This window comes from Microtus oregoni, unplaced genomic scaffold (assembly GCF_018167655.1).
Source record: "Microtus oregoni isolate MIOR12 unplaced genomic scaffold, Mior012 000005F_ref0000423, whole genome shotgun sequence".
Classification (NCBI taxonomy): Eukaryota; Metazoa; Chordata; class Mammalia; order Rodentia; family Cricetidae; genus Microtus; species Microtus oregoni.
In genome coordinates this window covers 38,788,588-38,812,958 of record NW_024543064.1, presented here as the reverse complement: position 1 = coordinate 38,812,958, position 24,371 = coordinate 38,788,588, and the positions used below count along the sequence as shown (strand labels likewise).

Sequence of the window (24,371 nt, the reverse complement as noted above, 5' to 3'; positions counted from 1 at the left end):
CTTGGCCCATTAGCTCTAGCTTCTTATTGGCTAACTCTTACATTACTTTAATCAATTTCTATGAATTTGTGTATCACCACGTGGCTGTGGCTTACTGGCTAAAGTACCAGCCTGTCTCCGGTGGGGCTATATGGTTTCTCCCTGATTCTGCCTTCTTCTTCCCAGCATTCAGTTTAGTTTTCCCTGCCTAGCGCAAGTTCTACCCTATCAGGCCAGCCAGTTTCTTTATTAACCAATGGTATTCACAGTATACAGAGGGGAAATCCCACATCACTTGGTCACTCTGGGTCTTCATGTCAATGGTCTCTTCCTGTCACTTGTCATGATGGCTCCTTTTGATCCTTCAGGTCTGATTTCAAAGTCATTTTTTTTTTTTCAGGGAAACCATTTTTACCCTATCTTACTGGGAGCTCATCTGTTATTTTCTCCAAGAACACCTTACTTCGTATCCCTTATCAAAATTTATAATTACTTTACTTGTTGAATTCCTTAATACCCTAGCCATTCAGTTAATTTAATTAAAACTTTCCTTTATTCAGAAAACATTCACTAAGAGAAGATACTTTTTCAGGCACTGAAGTCTGAGCAGTGAGAGGAATAGACACAGATCTCTCCATAATGGATCTTTAGCTGAGACTTTAAAGTGTCACTCCAAGGGTTTTGGCTTGAGTAACTGGAAGAATGGGGTTACCTTTAGCTGAGATGAAGATGAGAACATGTTTGGAGGTCCAAAAATGGATTTCTTTATTCTCTTTGGCAGTTAAAAGTGAGATACCCTTTCAGCAGGAAAGTGGAGATGTCACCTAAGCAGCAGCACATGTGTCTCCAGAGCTCAGGGGAGCAGCTGGGAATAGTCCAAACATTTTCTGTGACATTAGATATGTGACCCTGGAGAGTGGCACACTTAGATAAGAGACCTGCAACCTCCACCTCCACCACATAGAGAGAAAGAAACAGAGACGGCCGGAAAGGTAGAAAGCAGTCCTGGAGGGCAATGGCAGAAGGCATTTTAAGGACAGAGTGGTTCAGTGAAATCCTGTCACAAGACTGAGTATAGTGAGCAGTGAAACCTGCCTTTTGGGACTTTCTGGATAAGACAATGGACTAGAAACCACACTGGAATGAGTGGCTTGTTACAGTTTGGGAAACAAAGGGTACAGGGATATGTTATCACCCTATCAACTACTTCTCCAGTCTTTGAATCTTCTTGATCAACACTCCAGCAAAGCTCCTCTACCGCTGGATCCATGAACTTTCCCTATGCTTAGACCAGACTTGCTGCTGAGAGTACCACCAGCATGGCCCATGCCACTGCTGTAGCTGCCTCATACCCCAGGCCAGCCAGCTGTCACTGATCTCTACAAAAGCTTCACGAGTAGGGATTCCATAGAAGGCGTTGCCAGTAGTGACTGCCAGGATTACCTTTAGCAGCCCAATTGGGGAAGGCAGAGCTGCGGGAGCTTAACAAAATCGCTAAACAGTTCTGTGGGCGCCACACAGTCACCAGCTGCTCTCAACCTGGCGGGAACACAACTGCAGCTGGGTAGAATTTGCTTCCGTTACTCACCCAGTTCAGAGAAAAGAGAAGAAAGAGACAGGTAAAAATCAACACGGAGCCCAACCCCAATGAGGACTGAGGACCAGGGAGATTGAGACAATATTGAGGCTGGAGAATCCACCCAGCTCTCCTTCCCTACTCCAGCTGCTGCTTATCTGCCAGAGATTCCATTATTGTGCGTCTCCATGGAGCTTTCCTTCTTCCCTAGAGTGATTTCTTATTTATGTAGTAGTGGATTGTCATCGCAGGCCAGCACTATTTCCCTTCTGTTCCCATCTTTTACTGTGTCTTTTGTTCTCATACTCTTCTTTCCTTTTGCTGCTTTGTTCCATATCTCATCCTCCCCTGTACCCTTGCCTCCTTCTGTTACTCTCCCAATGCTCAGGGGCTGACCTGCTGTAGGCCTATGCCTATATAATTTGCCCATTCTCTTTAATCTACTGTTAACCAAACCCTTCACCTATCCATCCAATTTTTCCACCTCAATTATACCTGCTTCTCTGAACATTCGTTTTCTCTCCTTCCCATCTAACAACTTAACGCTTTTCACTACTGTCGCTGTGACTATTTACCATTTTGTCTTTTCCTTTCCACTCATACTAACACATTAGTATACACAGTATTATCAGGGTCCCCTTTCTTCCTAAATCAGCTCATACTTAACAAGTGTAGTTTGTAGTTGCCTGTTGTTAGAGTAGATTGACTGCAGGATATAGCTTGTCGATGCAGACTGGAGATAGAGTCTGGTTCCTGGAACACCAGTGTAACAGACAAGAGTATCACTACAGCTGGACTACCACCTTGTCTCTTCTGATAATTCCACCATGCCCACTGGAAAAAAAAAGAGAGAAATGAATACCCAAATCAAAAGAACAGCAGCACCAGCAACAATAATAACAGTAACAAGTCTTAACCAATGGTCTAATTCCAGATGGGCAAATCCCAGAACAAAAACAAAACATCAAAATCCAAGACAATTTGTGTCCTCCCTAAATTGCCAACCTCACAGAAACAACATGATTTAGACAAAGCTGACACAGTAGCTGAGAGTTTACACCCTTAATAACAAGTAGGAGGTAGAGAGAGATAAATGATATGGGCTTTTGAAACCTCAAAACGCGCTTCCATGACATACCTCTTCCAACAAGGCCACAATCCTTCTCAAACAGTTTCAGCAAATGGGGACCATGTATTCAAATATAAGAGCCTTAGGGACCATTCTCTTTCAAACCACCACACACACCTTGTGTAGATACATCTCTAGATGAGTATAGACCTTGTGACTAAGAACTTGGATTGTTCACATTTGAGGTTCAAATATGTATAAACATAAAGTTACAAGGGTTATAGGGTAGGTGATATTGAAACTAGATTACAAAGTGGAAGAGGAAGCTCCTGAGAGAAAACATTACCAAATGTGAAAAAAGATTATATTGATTAAATGGGTTTGAAGTTAAAGAAAATTATTTAAAAAAAAAAAAGAAAAAGAACATTAGTTGTTGGCTTAGTGTAAAGTTCTTCTTGGCCTCATTTACCCTGGTTCTGATAACTTCCAAACTACTTCATTATGCTTGAACGTAATTTTTAATGTGTTTCTGTGTGGTGTGAATGCACATATGTATACATGTTTTCATGTCTGAGTGTATTCATGTATAGGTATAATGCACACATGTAAAAGCCTGAGATTGATATATTTTTTATTTATTTATTTATTTATTTATTTATTTATTTATTTATTATGTATACAATATTCTGCCTGTGTGTATGCCTGCAGGCCAGAAGAGGGCACCAGACCTCATTACAGAGGGTTGTGAGCCCACATGTGGTTGCCGGGAATTGAACTCAGGATCTTTGGAAGAGCAGGCAATGCTCTTAACCACTGAGCCATCTCTCCAGCCCTGATATTTTTTTTTTTGATTGCTCTTCCACCTCATTTTTTTTTTCAAGACAGGGTTTCTATGCAACTTTGGAGCCTGTCCTTGAACTAGCTCTTGTAGACCAGGCTGGCCTCAAACTCACAGAGATCTGCCTGCCTCTGCCTCCTGAGTGCTGGGATTAAACGTGTGTGCCACCACCACTTGACTCCACTTCATTATTTGAATCAGGGATTTTCAGTCAAAATCAGAGCTCTCCAATACAGGTAGTCTGAACAGCCATCTTGCTTTGGGAATCCCCTGTCTATTGCTGGAATTGCAGGCAGTCTTCCAAACCCACCTGATATTTGCATGGGATCTGGGAATCTGAATCCTTATGCTTGTGTGGCAAACACTTTAACCACTGAGCCATTTCCCGATACAGCGGTAAACTGACTATCAACTTGAATGAGTTAAGAAATCACCTAAGGGATTAATAATGTCTATGGGTAAATGTCCACGAGGACATTTCCGGTGAAGATTATTTTATGATCTAGTCAATAGATTCATCTATTGATAGATACAAAATTTGAGGTGTGGAAGGTGGGGCCTAGTTGGAGGAAGCAGGTACTAGGATATGTCTTTGAAGGATGCATCTTGCCCTGACCCTTCCCGGCTTTACTGTGCTTTCTGTGAAATGAACATCCTCCCCCTCCACATGCTCCTACCACCATGAAGTTTTATTCCAAGGACTGTGATTGAAATCTCTAAAACTATGAGCTAAAGTGAATCTTTCCTTCACATAGAAAGACCCAGGTTTGAGTTCTTGCTTTGTTACCACTTGCACAAGATACCTAGTCTCTCCAAGTGTTCTTGTTCAATGTAAAAGAGACGATGATGCCCTTCACTAGAACACACATGTTAGTTGTTAGAACAGCAGAGGCTTTCAACAGACCTGTCCTGTCCCCAAATGTTTGCTGTGGGACAACTGCTTACACCTGGAGGACTTTTCTGGAGAGAGTCTGAACTAATTATAAGGGATACTGGTGAGTCATGTGAACCCACCTTGCATTAGAGCCCCCAGTAGATCAAGCTGAACTTGCAGAAAAAGTCCTCTGGTAATTCCTTCGGGGGTCGGGTGATTTTAAGCCAGTTTTCATCCCGTGGCAGAAACAAAAAAGATGAGTCTGGAGCAGCACTGTTCCTTTAACTGAAGGAACACTTTCATGCTCTCAGATCTATTTTAATCTTAAGTGCCGATTATGCATCATCCTCTCCCGTTAACAGACACTTCAGTAAGGGATCCACACACAGAGAAATACGATTCTTACATAAATACTGCACCATGAGAAATTATCTTATTACCTAATATGCCAAAAAGCTAATAAGATAAAGAAATGGTACGAGTCATTTTTGGACAATATTAAACTTGCTTTTAGCTCATGGAAATAAAGTGTAATTTCCTTTTATTATTCCTCTCATCAGGTAGAACAAAGGCACTGGAGGGTGGAGGGTATTTATTATACAGAGTGTTCTTGAGGTCTCTTTAAGGCTGGGGGAGAAATTCAGGCAGGATGGCCTCAAATTAATGACTTCCATTTAGAAAACACAGTTCTTCTGTCTGCTAGGCATGGTTTTTGAATTCACATTTGAAAGCAAAAAAAAAAATGAAGGTTCTTACTTAGTTGTGCACAAGCTTGCTTCTTCCTGCTGCACGTGTTTGTCCACTAAAAAACAAATGTACATTGCCTCTACCTGCTCCCATGTGTGTCCATTAAGAAATGACACGCATATTGTCTCTACTGGCTCGTATGTGCATCCATTAAGAACTGAATGTACATTGCCTCTACCTGGTTTCACGTATGCATGCACTGAGAAACAAATGAGTTGCCTCTACCTGCTCGAGTGTGTGCACCCATGGAGAAATGAGTGTGCAGTGCCTACAGAGCAGCTCAGAGGAGTGGAGGCTTCTCGAAGCATCTACTACAAAGGCGACTCTGAGCCAAATTAGGAAATATAAGGAGTATCAGCCCCACAAGACTTTGAATGTTGTTTTTTGGGGGCAGTTGAATATTACATTTATAAATGAACAACAATTGATTTTGAAAAAAAAATTTAAGCAGGACTCGAATAAAAATTTCTGGATGGAATCATCATCTGGTCAGTGTGTGATCTTGAGCCAAGGGGTTAAGTAATATTTTGATTCGAGCAGTGCTCATATGGTATGACTATAGACACAGAACACACACACACACTACTCTCTCCTTATTTCCTCAATAGAAATAACACTAAGTAAATGCTGTCAGCCTTCTGTGACATGCAATTTTTCATCCTAGCAAAATAGAATGTACCCTGGACCTCAAAGAAATTTAATAATCTCTCTGAATTCTTGTGATTTGCTCGAGTTCCCCACGAACACCCTAGGAAACTATATTTGCCTGGAGATTTAAGGTAGTGGATGGACAGCTGCAATAAGCGAGATTTTTCTCATTCCACATTAAGCAGACACATGTGCCTATGTTGGGAAGAGTGTGCGTGCGGAATGTCCTTCTAAGGACGTGTTCAGAACCTCTTTAAAGATCTACATCTATTTGTGAAACTTTCTGCATAGATGTATTATTGGGGGCAGGAATGAACGACGTGAATGAGACACATTATAACAACTTTCCATATTTCAGCACCCGCATGACTCCCAGTGAGTGAGCAACTATCACAGGGCTAATTGCAAAGCTTTTAGACCCTACAAACATGTTTGTGAAGCTGTGTTATTTCTGGGGGAAGCTACTTGTTTGAATGTTCATTTTCCTTTACAAATGAAACACAGGGTTTGTATTTAGAGAAAACCAAAGGGACCTTTCGAGTTCAACTCTTGAGGTGCAGACTGACTTAGAGGTTTAATATTTAGCTTGGTTAATTAAATCCCATTCTATGCCCTGAATTTAATTATCCCAACTGATGTGGTAATTTAATATAATAATAAAAAGGGGTTAATGAGAAATGGAAGAGAATTGGACTATCCATTCATCTGGATCGGTGGGGGCATTTTTTTTTCCTTGAAGTGCCAGTTTATGGACGATGATGTTTTATCGGGTATTATGAATTTTCAATTAGTGAGTGAACAGAGATGAAAGATAGACCGTAGATCATCAAGGAACGACCACATTTGGAAACAGGTACAAAGCTCACTCTCTAAAGTTGAATCAAAATATTACTTAACCCCTTGGCTCAATATCACACACTGACCAGATGATGATTCCATCCAGAAATTTTTATTCGAGGCCTGCTAATGTGACTTCATGATAAGGTAGGCACTTTTTGTCCTCATAGGCTGTGGCTAAATCATGTTCTTTTTACACCGTGCAAGCGCGTCTTTGTGTGGGGTTCCTTATCAAAGAGAAAGTCAAGTCATTCCTACTTCTAAACAAGAGTAAGTTCAATAATAAAAAGATGATCTTCTTTGTTTGGTTGTCAGCTTTGAGAACAAACGGTCTGCTTCCTTAATCCAGCACTCAACCTGATGGACAGGGAGAGAGAAGCAGACCTGACACAATTCAGACCTCCTGGAGACTTGCTGACTTTTCCAGGTTACTCAGTTTCAAGGAGCCTTGCCTGCACCACCCATGAGAGAGGATGATGCCATCTACTCTACACTGAGTGCTGGGTGGATCAAGTGAGAGAATGCAGCAGTCCCTACAGGGTGTGCCTGATGGATAATGGATGCTTTGCAAATGGTGACCTTTGTCCTCTGATCAAGCCAAGGGTATTCTTATAAATAACAGATTGCAATGTGTCGTAATGCCACATAAAATGCCAAATCTGGCTCACCAACTAGTACAGTGTGCCTTAGACTTACACGGATTCATCCTGGTATCCGGCTCCGTGTAAGTGTGTCTTCAGCCCGAGATTCCGCATTTCTGTCAGGCTCTCAGGTGACAAGGGTAATGCTTCTTGGGGACCACACTTTAAATGGCATGGAGCTAATGCATGGACTTCTAAAGACTCAGTAAGCTTTGAGAGACTGGGCTGAGTTGCAAAACAGAACTTTACAGTTTTCTTTTTTTTTTTTTTATTTAATGAGCGAATATCAGGGAACTCTGCATATACTATAGAAAAACGTTTGAATAAACACATTTAAAAATTTGGGAAGCTCAGATTCATTCTACACACTTTCATTTATTGTCTGGACAGATAAAGTACAAATAATTCAAACACAACAAGATTATGAAAAAAAACATTTACAATACTTTCCCTCAGAAATCATCTAAACTAGCAAGATTAACATGAAGTCATCCATTTGTAACTAAAGTATACAACTGCCTGGTCCTAAGATTTTTTTTCCTTTTTTTTCCCCCAGATTGAACACATCATAGAGAAGAGATTTTTGGCGTGCCTTTCCCATGAATGCTTAGCAAATGCATCAGAACTTTGCCAGCAAACTGCATTCATTCATAGCAGGTGACGTAAAAAGATTTCCCTGAATGTTGAACGAGTGTTCTCTGAACTGAAATCTGGTGTTATTTATTTATTTTCTCCAAAAACCGAAAAGAGGAAAAAAAATCGAAAAAAAATTTAAAGGAGTATTCTATGATGCAGCCTTGGTTTTTGTTATCTGTCTACCACTACGACGACTACTACAAAGTTTGCCGCTTCAGTGTGCAAACAACAGTCCTGTCTACATGCGCTTAGTGGGTTCAGCATGGGAAAAAATGCACAAAATAAGCACAAGTTATAAATAACCATAACGTTTTATTACCATTAAGACTAAACTTGTATTGAAAAGATTTTATGTAACAAGACAAGAAAAGCAATAGCAAATTTTACTATCAACTAGATTATGCATAGCGAGTAACTGTTTCTATTACCCAGGGAAGAGCATCAACTCTTGGATTTTTTTTGTTTCATTTTTGTTTTAAATATATAACCGTACAAAGCACAAACGTACTAAACTGATCAGTGCACTGGACGTGGGAGCTCACTCCCACAGCCGTTTTGTTCCCTTAGCTCTGTTTAGGTTTCCCCAATCTGAATTACATTAAAATAAAGACCCAGTTTTTTTTTAATTTTTCTACTGTGCAGTAAGAAAAAATATTCACAACAAACATGACAATATATCAAACAATAGTTCTACACAAGTTACCTTGATACCTCTTTAACTGTCACTTAAATATCATAAGAAAACATTTTAAGACATATACAAACAAAACTAGCCAAGTGTTACAACTTATAATAAATTAACCAAAGAAAAAATAACTTTATATATATATATATATTTATATTATATATACACATACACACACAACAGAATGACACAATAATATGCTTCTTCCCAAAGTTTAAGTAAACAAATAAGTAGTCTAGCCAGTCTAGCTATATTTGATCTTGGCCATAGGCATCATCACATCTGCAATTAAATAAATAAGTGTTTCAAGCAACATAAACAGTGTTTCAAATGTACCCACACAGCCCAATTTTATCAGCATGGGCTACAAAGTGAATTTGAAAATTGCTTAATGAATGTAAAGCAAATGTATCTTTTGTTTCCTCTCCTAAACACGTTTACATTTAACTATGATACTAAGATATGTAAATCATTTTGTAGCACCTACTGCTCAAACTAAGGAAGTTTTAGATTAAAAGGAAAATGAATCTTTTTAATTTTTGTTCTGCTGACGTCCCATACTGATGACTTAAAGAAAAACTGTCTTTCAACTCATCTCCTTGCTTTTGGGTTTTGACTGTGGGGAACTGTGGTACCCTGGGTAGAATGAACACTCCTTCCCCTAGCAATTAATATTTTTTATTATTACATGCTATGAAAAGATATGAAGATCATCTGTTTATAGCCCATCCTTCAAAAAACAGTCTACGAATCCAGTTTAAAACACACATCTTGATCTCTAAAAAGTTACCAGTGCAGTATGAACGCGACAAAGTTGTCAATTTCCCCTAAATTAGCCAGTCAAAATATTTTTTCTCAAATCCAGATTCTCTTGTAAAAATTCTTTATATTTTATAAAAATAGATTTTTCTTGAAACCCATTTTCAGCAAAGAGACCACCTCTTTGGCAACAACGTTAATGGTATTAAATTGTTAATGTCATCAGGTACCCCTTTCCCCATCCCCTAACAGAAGACTGTTTTAGTTCACATGATATAAAAGAAAAAAGGAAAAATAAAAAAATTTGCAAAAGTTTTTTCATTTTTGCAATTTTTATTATTCCTCTTTAATTTGTGTGGGGGTTTTTAACCAATCTGATTGGATCAACATTTTGACAAAAAAGAAAAATCTTTTTTTTCTTCCTTTGAATCCCATTACTTTGTAAAAATTGTTTATTATTTTTTTGTGTTTTTTGTTTTTCTTCTTCAAATGAGCGAATGGTCATCTTAAAAAGACCCACCTTCAAGGAAGGTGGTAAAGTTAGCTGGCTGGGTAAAAATCCCTGCACATCGCTAGCTATGTGTATTATATTCAACAACGACAGCTATGAAAGAACATTCAATGCATCAAAGGTATTTTTTTTTGTTTTTTTTTCTTTTTTTCTAAGCATTATAAAATCCTTTCCTGGTACACCTCAGGATAATCCAATGTTTTAATACTTAGGCAACACGGGCTTATAAAGTCCATGGTTGAATATAAGCCTTGGAAAGTTTGTCTCTCTTTTGTGTATGTGTGTGCGCGCATGTTTTGTTCGTATATATTTATATATATATTTTAATAAGTAAGGACAAGAAATTCAGGACTTGTGGGCCTTGTTGGTTTTAAAGGAAACTTGCAACACTCTGTCTCCCAGGCGATAACCATTGAGGCTGGCGATGGCCATGGCTGCCTCATCATAGTTGGTCATGGTGACAAAGCCGAATCCCTTGCACTTGTTGGTGTTGAAGTCACGGATGACCTTGACGTTGTTCACTGCGCCAAAGGGGCCAAAGAGCTGCCAGAGGACGCTCTCATCAGAATCAGGGGACAGGTTATAGACGAAGATGCACCAGCCTGTTCCTGTGTGACCAGGGATGTTCATTCCCACAAGGCTTGTCATCCCGTCAATAGTGATCGGGGAGAACCTGGGGGGACAAGCAGAAGGGGGGACTGGTCCAGACATCAGTCTGACCATGGATGACACACAGATGCACAGACACAGACACGGGGCAAAGGGCTGAGTGAGTGTTTGCAGGAGAGTCTTCAGGATTCAAAACCAAAATGCAAAACTAACATCTGCGATATTTCTTCTGATGGGGTGGCTGGACAGCTAAGGCATGTACACGCTAAGAGAATGGTCAAGTCATCTCCTAGAAGTCACGAGAGACCCCCAGATCAAGGCTTTAAACAGTTCTAACACAGTAAATGTTCAGACATTGTCCCACCCTGAACCTACCCCACCATAGACCATGGGTTCTCAGGGAAGACATGCTGTTTCATCCATTCTACTGTGGGTTTATTCATTCAGTGGAGTGCATATGGGCTCTCAAAGGCACAGCGGCCCATAGGGAAAAAAAAAAACCCACATGTTTATTGGTTGCGGGAGTGACAATCTGGTGGATGTCAAGGCTTGGAAAGTTTTACTCTTATTTTGTAGGCAGACTACTGGATGATTCTAGCAGCGCTCAACTGCATCATCATCACAGTGCCTCCATCATCACAGTGCCTCTGCTCCCGCCTGTCAAAGCCCTCTCGGTGTCACCGAGGTTGTAGACACATGAGGATGTATCTTGTCATTAACCGGATGAGTGGCTCGTGTTCCGTTTAGCATCTATTCATAAGGGTTCTCCCACAGAACCGGAGCAGTAAGAACAGATGTGCTACTCCTTGATACCCTATCATCTCGAATCCATCGCTGAGCATCACTGGAAAAGTCCTTAAGTGGTTTGCGTAGTGATAAATTTTGAATTGCTATACAGTAGAAAAGCCTTGGTGCAATAATTGTTGTATTAGCTTAGAAAATTCAATTTTTGTGTAATCTTGAAGAGGAAAAAAAATAACTCTTTAGATTTTATTCACTGATAAAATAAACCCACGTGGCATTTGTGATGGAAGAAACAGTTAAGATACCAGAGTCTATGGCAGAACAGTACTGGCAATGTTTTATTTCATACTGAACTTATATAGGAAGTTTTGACCTATTCATTGATGACCGGATTGCTTTTCTTTTGGTTGATTTTTTGTTTTTGAGGGGTGAGGGAAGAAAATTGGAGAAGAGGAAGTCCAAAATAGACAGGAGTATGGAACAAAGTGGAAGCTATGACTGTCCTAAAAAGTAAGCAGACACTATTGGAGGTTTAGACGTCTTATTAAAGTTTCATATTTAACTAGAATTTAGATAATCATATAGCTGTTAAAGATATGCTAAGCATAACAACTCAGTAGATGTAATTTTTGCTATTATTCATCAAAGCAAGGTTCTCTTTTGCTTAAAAAATAACAATAAAACAAAAGCAAAAACATTCATGGTACAGATCCCTAAAGGGGTAAAATGGCTTAATTATTACTTGTACTATTTCTAAGCACTGACTTAGAAACAATTTCCCCTTCAGCTGTGAACCTCTGATCCCTTTCAGTTTGTACACAGAAAGCAACTAAGTACATATTAAAAGGCCAAGGTCAGAGCTAGGAAAAGGGTTTTATGTAGGATTGCCACTCAAGATAGGATGGAGGCTACACCCAAATCTGGACTAGGTAAAAAGGAAAATCTTGTTATCAAATAGTGCTGGCTATGCCTGGATTGGGTTACACTGGGCTGGGTGGGGCACTGGCTGATGCGGCAATGCATGGACCACAGCTCAGTCTTTCCTAGACTCAAGTGAATTATAGACATCACCTTTGCTCATAGCATTTGATACTAACTCAGTAAAGTTAGAGAACAGCAAGGATGGGCTAGAGCTACAAAAGATGCAGAATGCCCAGGACTAGGCAAGCAGTGTGAAAGACACGTGGAACTAAGTTACAGTCAGCCTCACTGGTGCTGGGACTGGGATTCAAGAGGCTGGTACCCTGCTAGCGAAGTCTGCAGTCCACTAACTCCCTCGGCTATGCGCTCGTTTCCGGAGTCAAGGTACTTACCATGCATAACCTGCATCAAGTAGAGAGTGTGCTGTGGGCTATTAAAGCCGACCTCTCTTTCCCTCAGCTAATGAAGGGCTATGAGGGCTTGCATCTCTATTGAGAAAGAAGATGAAGATGCTATGTCTCCAGCAGTGCAGTGGAGTCTAGCAGGTCACATTGAGGGACCTCATGGATACACTGACATAACACACCTAACTTATAAGACTCTGATTTTAGGTTGGGTCTGGGAAACCTTGTGATTACATTCAGAAAATCTCAAACCCTTGACCCTGTTTGAGTCCCCTGCCCCATAAAAAGGCTTTAAATGAAGGAAACCTCAAATCCCCCCCTCCCCCCCCACAAACATATAACTGAGCGAAGACTTATAATAATGGCTAAAACCTGTAGAAACAGAAATCCCTGGTTGAGGTGCACACAGATACACTCAATACACTCATCTCAGGATGCGTCTTACAACGCACCCCGAGGTGGGGGTGGGGGCCCAAAAGCCACTATTTGGCCAGGGCTTGTAGTGCATAAAGTTATTTTTCCCCCTGAAAAATCACTAGATTTTCAGCCGTGATTAGCAAATGTTCTAATTTTGATTTTCTGGGATCTGCCCTCTTAAACTGAATCCTGGCATCAGAAATGCAAAACAGGTGCTCAGCAAGTTTGTAAAATCAGCCAGAAAAGTCAGGGCTTTCTCTTCAAGGGAAGCCATTCAGGACTAGATCAGATGACTCAGGGCTTGGTAGCTGTGGCACCTGAACCATAGGGAAAGCCCACCTGCAAAAAGAAAGAAAGAAAGAAAGAAAGAAAGGGTAAAACACACAAATACATTTTGTGTGCCCTAAAAGAAACAAAATTAACCGAGGTCCAAAATTAAAATTAAGAATTTGACATGCTGGTGGAAGAAAAAGGAAGAATTAAAAAAAAAAGTAAAGTTAGTGAATTAAAAAAAAAATTCTAGCCCCAGTCTGTGCCAATACGGACATCTGGCAATCTGTGGAGTTTTAATTACCTCTTTACGCCATAGGCCATATTAAGCAAATTGTCCAGCCTGCAAAGAGAAGGAGGGTCTCTGGGTTAATGCCTCACAGATGGCAAGATCACTCAATGGAACTATTAATAAGAATGCTCCATTTTCAAAGAAGAAAAGCTCGACAACTTCCCCACTGCTCAGGAGACTAGCTTCTGGTAGTTCTCTCTTTCCTGTTTTCCGACTGTAACTAATTCATGTCCAGGTCAGTTCTAGGCTCTAAAGCAAGTATTGAATGAATTCCATTTTCTTTCAAGGTCTGAATTAATTCAGTCCCCTCCCCGCAATCTCTCAGAACACTTGTGTGGATTTACTTTTATGCTGTCGGTGAAAGGGTTAAAAAGGGGCGGGGGTGTTCTTAAATTGTTTACTTTTTATTACAACTAAACTTGTAAGCAAAGGTCTCTCTGTCCCTGGTTGACCACACATGACCACGGACTACACAAATGACCGATCTTTTCTGTTAGTCCAGCTGCTTTCGCTATAGCTGGCCACACCCACAATCTGGAAGGCAGGGCGTTTTTGCGAGCTAAGATTGGAAACAAAAAATGGCTTACTACGTACGGCCCCAAAGCCGTGCCTCCTAGGAAAATGTCATTATATTGTAATCTTCCTCATACACACTGCCTTACTTGGGAACAAGCTATTCACACCATGAGGCAGCAGTAACCATAGTTTCGACCATTAGAAGCCTGCTGGAAAGGCTTTTTACATAAATACTACATGTGCTTTCACACAAAACAGAAATTAGACGGCTCGGACCCTTTGTGAAATCATTAACCATTTCAGAGTCGTGGGCCATAGGAGGACACATGAAGAGACCAATTTCTTCCCCCACTGTGGCCGGGTGCACGGTTACTATCACAGAGAGGACTCCCTATTTTCTTGTGTGAGGTTTGACAAGGAAGAAAACCTTTTCATTAAAGGGAAGTTGGTACATGGGTAGAATATGGTATTCGCTTAGGGTTTACTAAGGGGAGGTCAAGATCATGCTTCTCCCTGCACAACACAGGCTGGTTAAAGTCTAGCTGCTTTCCTGGGAAAAATCCACCTCTCAGGAATGTCCCCCAGGGAACTGTCCATTGTACCAGGGACTTTCTGGGGGTTGGGTACTCAGAGATAACAATGGTAAGGTATAGATGAATCCTCCTTTTTATCTTCCCAGAGTATGGAACTTAAGGGAGTTAAATTAATACTAAAGAGGGTCTCTCCTCCCCTGGATTTGGGCAGTCACCTAGGAAAAGAGGCGAGGACAAACACTCCTGGCAAGTCTACCCTGCCTTAACTCTGAGCGGCTGCACATGGTCACATCTCAGGGAATAGCTCCATTGAAACTGATCCTTCTGTCTGGCTAAATACAGAGACCTCTACTAATGAATTCCAAGTTTAACCAATAGTCAGAGTGACAAGCTGGGAGAGGGCTGGGAGGAGTGAATGGTCCTCTTGTATTTTGTAGGAGTGGCAAATGATGCTCTGGGGAGTGTCCCATAGTGATGGCTTGGGTGGGGCAGAGGCTGTTTGCCTTGTTCTGTCCTTCATGTTTTCTGGCCATGCGCCATTCCATACTGGTGATGCTGTAGTGAGTAGCAGGCATGCCTACCTGAACCTTTGAGCCTGGTGGTGGAGAGGGCCAGGGTAGCGCCTGTTAGGGGACTGGTAGAGCTGGGAGAGCAGGGCCTGGCTGGACTTCTGGCTGGGGTTGTTGGCGAACTTCACAGTAATCGGTTCTGTAGCACCGCTGGGCTTCTGGCCATTCAGCCCTTTGATGGCTTCTTCTGCCTCGATCCTCTTATCAAAGCGAATGAATCCCACCCCTCTGGAGACTCCTGGGGAAGGAGAAAGAGCATCTGTAAAGAGCGCACAAACGGTTGGTAGGTATCCCTGGGAGGTGCCCTGTAGATGTTTTGTGGTGACTCGATTCATCTGTGAGGCCAGCTCCTTGAATCTCTGTCACTCACCAAAAGGTGTCTGTGTGCACTTCTACCAGCATAGCTCTGCGCCTATGTTGCTAACCCCCAGGACATACGGAGCGTTTCCCTCTAGGCCTCTGTATTGTCCTGCCCAGTCCCCACCTACCTTTAGTTACTTTAACTGACCACCCAACACTGTTTAGTTCTGCAAAGTGCCTGCCCTACCTCATACCCGGAACTGTCGTTTACTGGAAAAGCAACCTCTTACCACACACTGCACCCTTTAGGAACATACTCTGTGCTTCCTTGGATCCCTTTGACTGATGTACTTTATGCTGGCCACTTAGTCTTTGTTGTTTTAAACAGAATCAAATAAAGCCTACAAATTACTCTTCCCTGCATCTTTGCTACAGGCACATAAAATCCAGACTTTTCAGGTACCAATTATTGCCTTTGGCAATCTGGTCTCATATCTCCTACTAAACCTAACACTGGCCACCCTAACCTGGATTGAACAGGCTGTATTCTTTCTTAACACCAAACCTTGGAATATACTGTCCTCTGCATCTAGAATGTTTTATCTATCCCTTCCGTTCCCCTTCCCCAACGGAAACTGAATCACTCTCCAAAGCTCTGTTCCAAAATTGCCCCTACCATGTAGCCTTTCCAACAATCACCACGAGGCACAGTATACCTTCTGAGCTCTCAGGGGATTGGAGAGTCCCTAGCAAGTATCTGTTACATTGGACTCATGTGAGGGCAGGTTCTTTATCCTTGGTCCGGAGTGTCTCCCTGCACAGTGTCTGAGATGGAGTCAACACCCCTGGGAAATGGCCGTATGAATCAAACAGTAAACATGCGTGTTTACTCTACTCTCAGGGGAGACATTTCAAATTGGGATCAAATCAGGAAAACGCCAAAGACACTGTCACTGATAGTACAGCCCAAGCTACCTTACATCTCCTTCTTGAAGGCTGGGAGATGCTGGCTGGGTTTCTTTCTTATGGACAAAGAACCCTAGCACCATAAACTGGGATCATACACATGCACTGCCGGTTTAAAATTGGACCTCCTACTTTGGATGACTAGCAATGTGTAGACTAAAGCAGCTTCTTCTAACTCTACATCACTGTGATCTGGGTCTAGAGCTGTATGTACAGCTTTACACACTGGCTGAAAGCTGAAGGGCTTTGAAGGCCAGAGAACCCCATTCTTAACTTGAAACCCAAATCTTCTTTTATGACTCTACCAAGTAGTTCAGCTGTATTTCCATGGTGGAGACTCTGGCGTCTCAGGACGGCCCATTTTAAATTTAGGTAGTCCATGTGCAAGGGCCATGAAACTGCCTGTTCAGGGTCCACCTCCTCACCTTCAACATCCATGAACCTGCTTCTGTGGGTAACATGGCAAAGATACCTAGGGGAAGCAATTACAAAGAAACACGTAACCTGTGACTTGATCAACCAGGATGCGCGAGGTGATGATGCGACCGTATTGCGAGAAAAGCTGCTCCAGTTCCTTCTGGGTCATAGTCTTGGGAAGGCCACTAACGTACAGGTTAGCATCCCTGATTGAGGCCGAGCTCGGACGGGCATACGACACCTAGGAGAAGGCGGGAGGTGCAAAATGCATCACGGGCGTTCATCCCTAGAGTGGAGACTGAAGAAGCAACTGAGATGACAGTCCCTTATCTGTCCTTAGGACCCACGGCTCTCACATAGGAATAGTAACAGGAGAACAACAGGAGATGAACCAGAGGAGACTTGTCAACAGAACTTAAAACAAATGCACAGATAAGGGTCTGTAAGTGTGGAACAAACAGCTACTGTATGGCAGCTGTTAGATGCAGTACTACCCACGCGTGAAGTTCTGAAGATTTACCTCCTGGATGTGGGAGTATAGATGATTTACTGTATCCAACACATAATAATCTTTGAATAAACCAAAAAGAAAAAAAAAGCCCATGAAATTCTGCTCTGCACATTTCTTTCCATTCCCTCCTCCCTGCCCCCATTCCCTTATCCAAAGCATAAAAGTGATCCGGTTCTCTGTAAGGATTTTTTTTTTTTTTTTTATTGTGCTGCTCCAATCTGTCCCCACGAGGTCTCGCTGAATGACAAAATGACAAAGTGCTGGTGCAATGGGGCTTGAGTGAACATCTGCTTGTTAAAGCTGATATGTGACCTTGTCACCTCTGCAAGGACTGTGACCTTGTCACCTCTGGAAGGAGCAGTTGCCTCGAACTTTGAAGCAGGGCAGATAAAACTACAACAGACAAAAAAACAGGGGCACAGTGGATGAGAGGGAGGGGAAGGGCAGTGGGCGGGAAAAGAGCCTCACCAGTGGTTATAATAAGTTTGACTTTGTAAATTTGTTCTCCCAGATCTCTCAACTGCTTTTTTTCCTCCCCAAAAAGCTAACACAGAAGTGTAAACAGATCTGAAATTCCATCTGCAAAAAGCCAAATCTTTAGCAGTACACATAAGCAAAGCAAACCCCAGCAGTCATTAATTTTAGACTTTCATTTACTTATTTATTTATTTTTTTAAGAAAACAACATCAGACATTTGAAATATAATTTACAGCTAGTCTAACAAAAGCACTTTCCTGCTAAAGCTATTTCTGGGGCGGATAGGGCTCAGAATAGATGATGAAAACACTCATTTCAGAGTACATCTGACAACGGTGGACAGGAAGGGACCTATATGCCTTCACACTTTGAGCTGGCAGTTTCAGTTAATCTATATAACAGATTCAGGAGACCTGCTAAATCCATTACAGCGAGAGTGTGAGCATGTGCATGCGTGTGATGTGTGTGTGTGTGTGTGTGTGTGTGTGTGATTGTGTGTGTACACAGAAGCATGGCTCCACAACAGATGTCATCCTAAGCCAGACCTTTGACATTAAGAGCTAAACCTCGAACAGCAGAGTGGGCTTTATTTATGAACTCTTCAGGCAAAGAAAATGAGTACAGAGAGAAGATGAAGGATGAGCCGACCCCTTACTCACGGCACATTCCACCTTTCTGTGACAGGGACACTAGGTCCCGTTACGAGTTCTATACCTAAAAATAGATGTTGACTCAACATAAAATGACGTGAATGACTAATCTGCCTTGCTAGCCTCCTCTCGCTGATGGAGTCAGGCAGCTGCCTTCAGATCTCCATCTTCTAGAAATCCATGGGTGGCCAAGGAGGCCTCTGTATGCTCCACATCTTCCCAAAACAAGGAAGAGAAAGAATGGCTTTTACATGGTAGATATCTGTGTGCACTGGGGGCCAAGGAGCTGAAGGATCTAGAACTCCATGTAACAGTCTGTTATACGGAGCTCCTACCCCAGTCCTCTATGGGACAAGAACAAGTTACAAGACAGTGGAACTATTTTTCATTCAGGAGGAAGCAATGGTAGGAAGGAGGAAATCTGTCCCCAGTAATAAGGTTTACCTTGTCTCACTTTGCCAATTACTGATGTTATCTGGATAAATTTGAGTTCCTTTAAAGTTCAGCTTCCTCGCTGCATGCTTTTACTCAGGGGGAAAGAGACCAGATCTAAGGCCGAGCTCAAATGCCAGCTTCTTTTGGCAGCCTTCTCTGTCTGGCATTGCCTCACCTTGAGATCCCTTTAGTGGTCCACTCATTCTGATCTCAACTCACCATCTAGTCTCATGGTTTTCTTGAGGTGCGTGCATATGTGTCTGGGGCTCCACCTTTCAACACAGAGCCCCAAACCTGAAGAAGGTACAAAACATACTGAAAAAGAAATGAATGAATACCCACAGCTCATGATGCACGATGCTGGTGTTTGGGGTTCTTCAGAGTTAACTATAGCTTGGTTTGTCCACTAAAATGATCATGGAGCCATGTACCCAGAGTCATAGCTGTGTGCCCTCACTAAGAGAAGAACTAAGATAGGCTTCTTACTCTGTAGTGCCTGAGGTTGGAAGAACCAAGAGAAATTTGCTTTAGAGCGAGGCATCTCCTGGCTTAGCAAAGACTTCTGGAGGATGTGCTCTGTGTGATGGGAACACAGCACAAACTAGGCATCTGTTCACCTTCAACAGAGACGACATGTGCCTCGTAGGATTTACTAAATGAATACGGGGTGAATGGGAGAACGGAGGGGCAAACACAGTGACCCATTGTCGCAAAGTCGCAAGATGGGTGTCACGTCAAGGTTATAGCTTAGTGTGACTCAAACACAGGGAAGGGTGAGTGGAGGGTTAGAAGGACCAAGGAGAAGACAGAGCTGTAGTGAGATACGTAAGACAGATGAGGAAATGGTGACTTGTAATAACCTTCTGCTTTGAGGGCAGTCAAAGGCTTAGGAAGACACCCAGTAGTGTATATTTTCTCCTACCCAATGGCTGTACAGCACATAGCAAAGACCTTGATTTCTACCAGTTTGGGGCTGCTAAAGCTGGGGTCCAGAAAAGAGCACGTTTAGGGCAGACTTGGCTGGGCAAACAGAGTTGGCACTAGAAAGTCAGTGGAACAATCAATCAAAGCCATTTCTCCCAAAGGTGATCCTGAGACAGAATCTCAGCTGAGCTGGGAGAATTACAGCCACTGCTCCCCAGAGACTGGCCCAGCCACAAGGCAGCAGCAGATTTAAAGGCAAGCAGTATTTGGGTCGCTCTACTCCCAGCCTAAGCCCTGTTCAGCTTTTCTCCTCTATTTGGAGCCACGGCTTATTGTTCTTTTAGACTCTGTGTAATACCTCTGAGGAGAGGACCAGGCAAATGTGACAGGAAAATGATTTGCTCAGTCTGGCATCTAAATGCTCATCTTCAGACCCAAACCTTTTAGCTTTCCTCAAACATTTGGTAAACTCCAGCAAAAGGACTGCAAATGTCAGGCCCTTTGCTCAACTAAAACATGCACCCCAAATGGTCACCTTCAGCCCTTGCAGAGGGACTGTATTGGTGACATGTTGACCCTCTTGAGCTGGTGGTCTAGAGTTCAGGGCTTCCCATGCTATCGGCAGTGCCCTGGAGAATTCCTCTTGCCTTGAACCATCAGATCTTGCTCATTTTATTCATCCACAATGTCTTACGAGAAGACTGGCATTTCTAGGCCAGCACAGTTCTTGTTTCTAGACGAAGCCTGTGAGTGAAGAAGCCACTCCTCTTTGGGTAAAGGTGGCCCGAAGGCAGGTGACTTCACAGACAATACTGACAGAGATTTTTAGCATTCCCACATGCTCCAGATCTCTCTTCTTATGAGTTTGCAGTCCCCCTACCCGACACAAAAAGAATGTAATAATAATAAACGAGAGCCGTGGTACTAGAAGTGGCCTCGAAAATTCGAGAGGTACTCAAGAAGGGCTGAGAACGTGAAGGTCACAATTATATGAAGATCCTACACTACCCTTGGCCATCACTGGCTGCTGCAAAGCCTTCTTTCTAGACCGCAGGGATGTCCTTCCTGTTCTTATTAGCCTTCATCTTTGACAGGTGCTTGTCAAAAAAAAAAAAAAACAAAACAAAAAAACAAAAAACAAACAAACAAAAAAACGCCTGTTAGGCAACCACATTTTGAAACAAGTTACTGCAAAGCTTATATTTATGTTACTTTAACTGAAATGGAGATCCCAATATAGAATGGAAAAATATAGAGAGGTTAAGAACATCTTTGGGGGTGGGGAGCTTCAGAGATATGAATCCTGTTCACTTTCCAGATGTGTGACTGTGTGCCTCGCTGAGTGGCATCCCTTGAGTAACATAGCTTAGAAGCCCTCGAAGAGAGTCATTTGCATGTAAGATTCCTAGGCACAAAGACTGGCCCCAAAGTAAGTGCTCAATAAACTGTGACTTTGCCACGATTGCTATGTAAACGGGCTTTATTCTAGACACCGGGGAGCAGAAATGTGTACAGCAGTTCCTGACATGCAGGGCTGCCAGTCTAGCAGAGGCTTCATTATTTGAAGATCAAGCTGCAGATTTCCCCCAGTCTGTTTAACACCCTATTCTCCGAGTGAATACAAACTCCTCAGAGCAGGCAGGTCCCCAGGGAACATTCACTCTAAAGAAACCAGGAGAATGGCAGTAGAGAGAGACTCTAGCGGTACCAGGGCGGTACCAGGGCTTCTGTGAACAAGCCCTTCTAGGGACCTGTAATCCCGCCTGTGGGAGCAGGGAGAGCAGAGAGCGGCCAGCTGACTCCTGGAAACAACAGCTTTGATTGTGAGGATCGGTTTACCTCTGTGCCTGTGGGTGCAGCCATCCTCATAAACAGGACAGGTGTCTACCTTTGCGGCTCCAGCATTTATGTTCCTCTCTGCACCTGCCACCCCGTAATGTATTCTTAAAGAATATTGGGGATAGAGCCTCATGGTGGCCTCTCGGATGCAGTTGGATCTCATCGCACTTTTCCCTGTTCAGAACTCTCGAAGGTGTCTTAAACACCTTGTGATGGAAGTCTGAACCCTTTCCCAAGGCATTCAGAGCATCTGGCCCTGGCATCTGGCCTGACCTCCCATCTCCTGCTGACCTCTGCATGCATGCTATGCTTCACTTCAGACAAAGACACAGTGGCAGGTTTCTGCATGTGTATGGAAAGTTTCTATCTCCATGCCTTTGTTCTTGCTGTGTATTTGTCCTCATAACAAAATGAATTCCTGATTACCCTCCTAGGCCTAGCCATGTTCTCCATGAAGCCCAGGCATACATGACTATTCTTTCCTTGAATGCTACCGGAAGTGTCTATCTCAGTGGCCACAGCTATCATACCATACCTAAAGCCTGACCTGCCCCACCAGGGTGCACACGGTGACCAACTCAGCACACTCACTTCCACATCTAGTTTCAAAGCTTTGCCAGGGCAGAGGCTCAACTGAAACTAACTGTAGAATTCACGTTAGTGAGTGGATTTCATACACTTTCCCGGGGTTGACTCAAATGGAAAGGACGGACCATGGAGTCAGGACCTAAAGGTACCGTAAGCGTATCTGACACACAGTAGGGCAGATGTCTTCTTAGGAGAGTTGTGATCATAGATTCATGCATCTTGGAACTCCTTTTTAAAAATCTACCAGGCTGGTCTGTAAAAGGCTAGGCCATACAACCGAGAAAAATCTACCAGACTGTCGAAGGTGCATACTCAATACAAAGCTCTCTCTAACTGCAGCCTCTGAGAGGGGAGATGCGGAGATGGATCTCGCCATGGTTAGGGGAAGAGCAGATGCCAGACAGGAACCACATTCCTCCCCACCAAATTGCAACCCCTGTCTCCCGCTTCATGGAAGACGGGTAGGAGTGTGACAGCTGTCTGGAAACTCTACACTACTCCCTGTCATCCAGGGCTCCTGACTCTGTTGTCTGTGCCTCAGTGAGAGTCAGATTCACTCTCTTTTAATGCACCCCAAAACAGGAGGATAGAGGAAGGGTCTACTCCCCAACCCCCCGCACTTGTCATTCACCTTAGGGATGACCCTTCTTATCTTTATCCCTGGGAGTGCTGAAAGCCATGATCGCCTACACATGAAAAATCAGTATTGCCATTTTCCAGATGACAGACTCTGGTGCAATGAGATCAAGTACTTTGCCAAGGTCATTTGAACTAAGACAAACTCGGCTATGACTCAAAGTTCTGGGATCTTTCCACTAGGCCACACCATTCGGGACAGTGAAATAAAAGCCATGTTCTTGGCACAAACTGTTACTCTTCTTGGGAGGGTACCAAATTGGAGCAGCCATGCCATAATATTTTATTAGACTATTAGATCTGGGAAGAACCACCTCCAAAGAGGACGTACGTTTCAAGAAGGAAAGTGAGCTCCCGAAGGTCATCGCATACAGTTTTACAACAGAGCTTAACTCAGAGTTCTTTTGAATGGACAAAAAGGGAAAGGGAAGGAGGGCTGGGTGCTCTATGGTCTTTAGCAGACAAGTCCACTTGTCCTGAGCCTCATGATTACTATGCAGAGCTGACTCTTCTGTCCTCAGGGTCACAGATGTCCTAGGCCACCATCACCTCACAGAACTTTCTGGGATCAGTAAAACATTTGATACCCATCATGTTTGATGGTCACTACTAGCTACACATAGCTACCACACACTTCAAACAGTCTGGATGTGACAAAGGAGCTAAAGTTTTATTTAATTAACTCAAATAATCCATGGAGCTAGTGGCGACGACATTGAACTGAGCAGTTTCAGGCCCGGAAACAATGCAAACTTGTGGCATCTCAGAGCTAGGAGGGCATACGGGCTCATCTAGTCAGAATTCATGCTGGAACATTATCTGGACAGGTTCCATTTGAATGGCTCTGATGATGAAGGGCCTCTTTCCTATTCAAGGCCTATCCTGTACTGATAGCTATATAGGTTTTCTTCCCAGCTATTTTAGATGCAAGGTTGAAGCAATGCCTTAGCCTCACTGCAGAATTTTCTTTCCAGGAGGATGGACGGCAACCATTACAGAGGAGATATATGGACGCACAATCCTCTTCTCATCTTTGCCATTCACCTCTGAAGAGCATTTGAATGCCAGGACTCTAACACAGCGAGATGAAAATGGGACACAAGATATCAGGTGGACTTGGGCAGGAGAGGTCCAGTGTTTCCGCTAATGTGGAGAAATAATCCCAACCTCCCCCCCCCCCATGTGTGTGTGCTTGAACAAGTGCACTCTGGTTTGTGTGATTTTTTTTTGAGGCACTCACATCACACCATTGGCTTCTTTAACTCTTGCGAATGTCCTTGAATTTCACCCAGGCACTTCTGAAAACTTGAGTGTGCCCCCAACTTGTACCTGTTCTGTTTTCTTTTGTAATCCAGACTCAGAACACTGAGAATGACCTTCAAAATGCTGGGATCATATCAAGTTCAGTGGGCTGAGAAGGCAGAGCTGTTTCTATTTACAACCCTCTATATCTGTATGCATTTGAAATAATTCACTCAAAGAAAGTTGACAGGGCACCTGCAATCAGAGCAGCAAATGCATTCCCCCACTAGAGAGGGGGTGGCAGCTAGTA

General features: G+C 42.8%; 1 protein-coding gene across 8 annotated transcripts in view; it reads right to left on the bottom strand.

Annotated features, from left to right (window-relative positions):
• Positions 1-7,485: 7,485 nt before the first annotated feature.
• The window catches only part of Elavl4 (ELAV like RNA binding protein 4), a 136,644-nt gene continuing 119,758 nt past the window's right edge, over positions 7,486-24,371 (bottom strand). For 6 of the 8 annotated variants that reach the window (XM_041651761.1, XM_041651759.1, XM_041651765.1 and 3 more), the window contains exons 4-7: positions 16,846-16,999; positions 15,088-15,313; positions 13,470-13,508; positions 7,486-10,515 (exon numbers count right to left, since the gene is read on the bottom strand). In XM_041651761.1, the coding sequence (XP_041507695.1) occupies positions 10,146-10,515; positions 13,470-13,508; positions 15,088-15,313; positions 16,846-16,999 (789 nt within the window). In that variant the 3' untranslated portion in view covers positions 7,486-10,145. The remainder of the gene's footprint in view (positions 10,516-13,469; positions 13,509-15,087; positions 15,314-16,845; positions 17,000-24,371) is intronic. The other 2 variants (XM_041651764.1, XM_041651766.1) reach the window with 2 other exon arrangements.